Raw genomic sequence first — 6,447 nt, 5'->3', positions numbered from 1 at the left:
AATAAAGCCAAAAAGGCACTAACAAGCAACAATTTAATAAGTAATAAAACTTCACTACACTTCAGAAATACAATGATCAATTGATCATGACATTACACAACAATATAATAACAATCTAACCAGAAAATTACAAATTCAAAACACAATTACAGGAAAAATGCTCCTACTTCTCTCTAAAATCTCTCTCTACCTTTAACCCAAGGATGATTGACACTAACTGTTCTATAGGCAACTCCCTCATTCCTCCTAAACCCCTGGATCTGTCCGCTGAAAAATTCTTTCTAGCCTGCTCCTCGGAAATTAACTTTAAAGACAAAGTACTAGTTGAGGAGCCAATGATTGACATTAACATGAAAGCTTCTGAGGCAGACCATCTGCACAACACTCAATCCAGCTCGGGAGTAGAGACTGACAAACTAATTAATGGTATTAGAACCATTAAATTGTCTAAGGAAGATAAGGAACGACTTCATGCCCCATGGAGATGCTCGCTTATAATAAAATTGATGGGGAGAAGAATAGTTCACCATTATCTAAAGTCCAAAATTCAAGATCTCTCGAAACCCACGGAAAATTTCCCTCTTATCGATCTGGGATCTGCCTACTATATTGTTAAATTCTCAAAAGAAGAGAATATGATGACTGCACTACAGAAGGGGCCATGGTTTATTAACGACCATTATCTCTCTGTGAGATGGTGGGAACCAAGCTTTGTGCCTGATGAGGCAAGTTTGACACACTTAGCCATCTGGATCATGCTCCCATACCTTCCAACAGAATTCTATGATGGTCTGTTGTTAACAAAAATAGGTGGCACAATAGGTAAGCTGCTAAAAATTTATGCATGCACGAGTGCCACTCTCATAGGAAGATATGCGTGTTTATGTGTCGAGGTCCCATAGACGTGCCAGTCATTAATCAGATACAAATAGAGTCGCACACACAAACTATAGTATACGAAGGAGAAGGTTTCCTCTGTAAAAATTGTGGCTGACTTGGACATATTCAAACAAAGTGTCAGTATATACGAATTTCTATGAAGGATAAACCTCAAAATGATCATGCTACCATTCTCGCAAAACAAATGGCGGCCACTGACGGGCAAATAGTGTCCTTCTCAAAGAGGGGGCAACCGCCAAAATTCAAAAAGGATCAAAGTGTAAGGGGTGAACACATAGAGCAACATCAATCACTAGATAACCCAGGTATCAATGTCAAAATTTTCTCAGCGGCATCAGGTAAGTTCCTTTCAACTCAAAAATTAGCTTTTAAATCCATTAATTCAGACTCCTCTAAAATTTCTAATTTACCAAAGCAATCCAATGGGGTACAATTTCAAGAGACTATGAATCGCAGGATTGTCCCTACAAGGAAAAGGAATAATGTCCTGAACACACGCAAACCCTCTATTAACATCTCCAATAATTTTGCTTCGCTACCCATTAATGCGGATGATTGTTCATCTTCCGATCCTAGCAATCCAAGAGAAGACGGCTCATTAGGACACCCATTTGTATGCCTCATCTCAATCGATACAACCGAAGTATCTCCCCAATAAAAAATGAACACGTGTCTCCAACATGCCCCATAAGTTTTCTCAGGCCCACTGTTTGCCAGCAAATCACAATTCCCATTTTAACCATGGGTAATTTCTTGGCCACCACTCAGGCGTCCTCTTTACGAAATAATATCCAGGTGGCGGATGAAGTTGGCCAAGTGGCTAACATCGATGGACATGTGGACATGCAAATGGAGGAAACTAATCTTTCTCCAAATCTTTCTCCTAGCAACCATGCTACTCTACTGACCAATGCCATACATTATAAATCTCACTCAAAAGATTTTCAATTATCTCATGCCAACCTACACTCTACTTCTTCTATTATATCTTCCATAATTGGGAACCATGTTGAGACCACTAATTTCCATGAACAAGAGAAAATACCCACAACTCCGCTCCCAGTCACTCAATTCTCCTCGTCCAAATATGAACAACCATTCCCATATACCCCAACAGGTTGCTTAGCATCCTTTGGTGGTGGCAACCCAACCAGTTCATCCGCTGCACCAGAACCAATCTTGGATAGAATACGGTTTAAGAGACCGAGCAGTCTTCTTCACGATGGACATAAATGGGGTGAACACAATGATAATCATCCAAAATCCCAACTTCTTGGCTTAGCTTATCACAGAGGGTATGAAGTTGGCAATGGACAACTATGTGAACCACCACTGGATGGAAAATGTGTTGTCCCCCCTAGCTCCAGCTGTGGCACCAAGTCTCTTCCACAACATGAAAACACAGTGGGGCCTCCCACCACACTTCAACCCACCAATGAACTCGAACTCACATCCCCAGCTTCCTTTCTTTACTCCTCAGCCATAGACAACAACCCATTATTCTTTCCATGTGTTCCAGTCCCACAACATGCAGCTCAAGTGCTCTCTTAAGCTCCAATAAAAAGTCATCAGCCTCCTATATGGCAAGCTGGGAGCAGCCAGCAGCCACCATTATGGCAAGATGGGAGCGAGAGGGAGGAGGAAGTGCTGAGAAACTGCTTCACTGAAATCTCAACCCTCAGGCATGTTGCCCTAATGCTATTCCCGGAGAAGGAGGACAAGAAATATATCCACATATGCCCAGTAGCTCTTGCGAAGTTCTCATTCGACCTTCGTTCGGCGGTGAACACTACACTAATATGCAGTCCCCAACACTACTACCCTATCGGGTTCCCCCAAGGACGATTCTATGATCGTGAATCCCTCATCCAGCTACTCTCCAATGATTAATCCCACTAGTTTTATAGTTTGGAACATTAGGGGGGGGGGGAATAACCCTACGTTCAAAAGGAACCTTAGAGAGCTTATTCATAACCACAAACCTTGCATGATAGCCTTGCTAGAAACTAGGATGACCAGTCATGATGGTTTGAAAGACAAGTTCGGGTTTGATGACTTTCTGGAGGTCACAGCAATAGGTAGGTTTGGAAGTTTAGTGTTACTATGGAATATTTCTTTGGTCACTGTCTCAGGGCCCATGAAATTTGATCAAGAGATGCACGCTATGATCCAAGTGTACCCTGACCACAAGACTTGGTGTTTGAGTATTATTTATGCCAGTACTAAGAGTATCAAAAGGCAAATATTGTGGGATAATCTAGAAAATGTTTCTCACTCTCTCATATCTCAAGGTCTAGCTGATCGTTAGTGTGTAGTAGGTGATTTTAATGAAACCCTTAGGCAACAAGATAAATGGGGAGGAAACATTATTAACCGCTCGAGAAGCTCGCGCTTTTGTTCCTGTGTTAATAACTGTAATTTAATAGACTTAGGGTTTAAAGGAAGTCGATTTACATGGTCCAACCATCGAAAGCGTTATAAGGGTCTTATTCTAGAAAGAATCGATGGATGCTTTGTGAGTAATGAATGGCTAGGACACTACCCTAATGAGTATGTTACTCATCTCCCTAAACCCCATTCCGACCATAATCCCCTTCTTATTAATTTGTGTTTGAAACCCTGCTCCTTTAATAACAAACCCTTTAGGCTTGAAAGCTACTGGTTGGAGCACCCTGAGTTTAAGGACATTGTTATTAATAGTTGGCTTAATAGAGACCTCCCTAGTGCTTCAAATCATTTTAAAGATAATGTTACCAGCAGGAGTAGTTTTACCTTTGGGGACATTTTTCGAAAAAAAGAGAGGCTTCTAGCTAGAATAAATGGTATTCAAAATTCTAGTTCCTACCTGTATAGCCTTTTTCTTCAGAAATTAGAATATGACCTCATCAAAGACTACAATAATATCTTGCGAATTGAAGAAGATCACTGGAAAATCCGCTCTAGAATTAAATGGCTTAATGAAGGCGATGCTAACACGAAGTTTTTCCACTTATCTGTTATTAACCGGAGAAGGAGGAATAAAACCTCTTTTTTTAAAGGATGAGCTATAAAATTGGATTAATGACCAAAAGCAAATCACTCAGCATGCTTTTAGCTACTTCTAGCAAATATATTCTTCAGATCATCTCTACTCTCATTTGCAAGGGACTTATGGTTCCAACCGGAGTTTCCATAAATTTGATCTCTCTTCCCTAGACAGTCCCCTTCATAATCAAGAGGTCATTCGAGCCATTTTTTCCTTCAAACCTTACAAAGCGCCAGGTCCTGATGGTTTCACCCGATCTTCTATCAACGACATTGGGACCTAGTTGGGAACTCAGTGCTAAAATACTGCCATGATATCTTTGAGTCCCAAACCATCCCCCACCCTTTAACGATACTCTGTTATGTCTTATTCCTAAATTCAAAAATACTAATCAATTTAAAAGCTTTCGACGTATAGGGTTATGTAATACCATCTATAAAGTCATCACAAAAATTATCGCTAACCGAATTAAGCACTTCTTAGATAAGCTAATTGGCCCCCAACAAACAAGCTTTCTTAAAGTGAGACGGGCTATGTCATGACCCGAGAGGACCCCCCTAGTCGTAACACGGCATACTCGACCCTGAAGGGGTCTTATACAAGCCTCATAGCTCATTCATTGCATAAGATACTTGAAAGTAGAGAAGAATTAAAAAGTTTCCTTTACAATCGAAGACATTTTATTAAAAAGCAAGCGGAAGACTATTCTAGACTTTATACAATATGTCTCAAACCATCTAATACTTTGAATACAAAATTGGGACTTAGCCCATACAAAAGCTTAAACAATACTAAAAGACATAAAGGAACATAATAGGTTTTGTCCTCGAAACTATGAGGACTCACCAAGTTTTCATCTTCAAGCACCTTAGAAACCTAACCTTCAAGCATAGAACACCAACATCTCCAAAGCCTATGCTTTGGTAAAAAAGGGAAAAGAATGGGGTTAGCACATTAGATGTACTGAGTATGATGACCATGCAAAAACATGCTTAAAAAGGGACATTTGATTGAAAGCCATGCTTTTATGCCATTTTTGTAAAACTTCATGAACATTGATACAAGAGGCATAATATAAGTCACAACTAACATACAAAGTCACATAATTCACATCAAGACAAGATCACATATAACCCTTTACCTTTACCTTGAGCCTTCACCTCAAGTAACCCTCAAGCTATGCCTTATGCAATGTATGGATAGCGTCCCATACCACCACCTTAAGGTTACCAAAAGTGAACTTACCATTCATCTTTTCCACCTTTACACAATAAAGCATTTAAGAGACATAAACATCACATGAATCACATCATCACATTAAGACCAACATCTAAGACAACTCTAAGCCATACTTGTGCAATGTGCAAGTAGCATCCCATACTACTATTCACACTAAGTACTCCTTTGAAGTCACCCTAGACATGGCACATTCATATACAATAGACATGACAAGGAAGTAACTCATAATACAATCCAAGTATAGCATGCATCTTTACATTTAAACATTTAAGAGTCAACATTACTCAATAACATCATTTAGAAGACTTTCAAACAAAAGTCATTAAGACTTAGAGAACTCACTATAGCCCTCTTGAAGCCTACTTGTGCCATGTATGGATAGCATCCCATACTACTACCCACACTTCATAGAGCTCCTCAATAAACTATGATGCACATCTCACATGATGGGAATAAGTGTTTAACCGACATAGACCATGAGGGCTAGATCATGGAATCCGATGTACTGTCCCACATCGTAAGGGTTGGTCTACTTGCCTAAGGTAAACCGGTATATAGCTTAAGTGGATCCACTAGATAGACCTATGTGGGCACATAGTTAAGGGACAATGAGATTGCTACTAGATACCCCGCCTCAACTCACCTGAGGGCATCCATCTCAAGAGATTGCTACTAGAAACCCCGCCTCAACTCACATGAGGGCATCCATCTCAAGAGATTGCTACTAGAAACCCCGCCTCAACTCACATGAGGGCATCCATCTCAAGAGATTGCTACTAGATACCCCGCCTCAACTCACCTGAGGGCATCCATCTCAACTCAACATTCATTCATTAGATAGCTCATAGATTCAAAGATGAGAATAGCCTTTCCTCTAAGGAATCTCATTATCGTTCATTAGTGCAAAATCGAGAATATCCTTTCAATCAACACACATTAGCATTCAATAGAGTACAATTGAGAATAGTCTTTCAATAGACTCAACATTCATTAACATTATCATTAAACTCATTCATTCATTCATGAAAAGGCTACCAACATTAGATCTATCAATTCAAGACATTAAGTCAAGATATACTCATCATATAAGAAAATGATACTTAAGCCTACCAATTCAAGAGATCTCATTCAACATTACATTATAGAACCCTTCACGTTCCATCATCAACATTTATGAGTGTTAAGTATCATATAACATTCAATCCTAACACAATTAGCTTCTAGACAACATCATAATTCATTCATTGAGATCCCACACATGCTTCACATCACATTCATATATA

General features: G+C 39.6%; 1 protein-coding gene across 1 annotated transcript in view; it reads right to left on the bottom strand.

Annotated features, from left to right (window-relative positions):
* Positions 1 to 1,524, bottom strand: part of LOC107060404 (uncharacterized) — an 8,891-nt gene extending 7,367 nt beyond the window's left edge. Inside the window, exons 1-2 of the mRNA XM_015308336.1 lie at positions 1,415 to 1,524; positions 219 to 374 (exon numbers count right to left, since the gene is read on the bottom strand). Coding sequence (XP_015163822.1) covers positions 219 to 374; positions 1,415 to 1,524 — 266 coding nt within the window. The remainder of the gene's footprint in view (positions 1 to 218; positions 375 to 1,414) is intronic.
* Between the last annotated feature and the right edge of the window lie 4,923 nt (positions 1,525 to 6,447).

Source organism: Solanum tuberosum, unplaced genomic scaffold (genome assembly GCF_000226075.1).
Source record: "Solanum tuberosum cultivar DM 1-3 516 R44 unplaced genomic scaffold, SolTub_3.0 scf00079, whole genome shotgun sequence".
Lineage (NCBI taxonomy): Eukaryota > Viridiplantae > Streptophyta > Magnoliopsida > Solanales > Solanaceae > Solanum > Solanum tuberosum.
The sequence above is the reverse complement of the archived record's forward strand: the minus strand, read 5'-3'. Positions and strand labels throughout refer to the sequence as shown.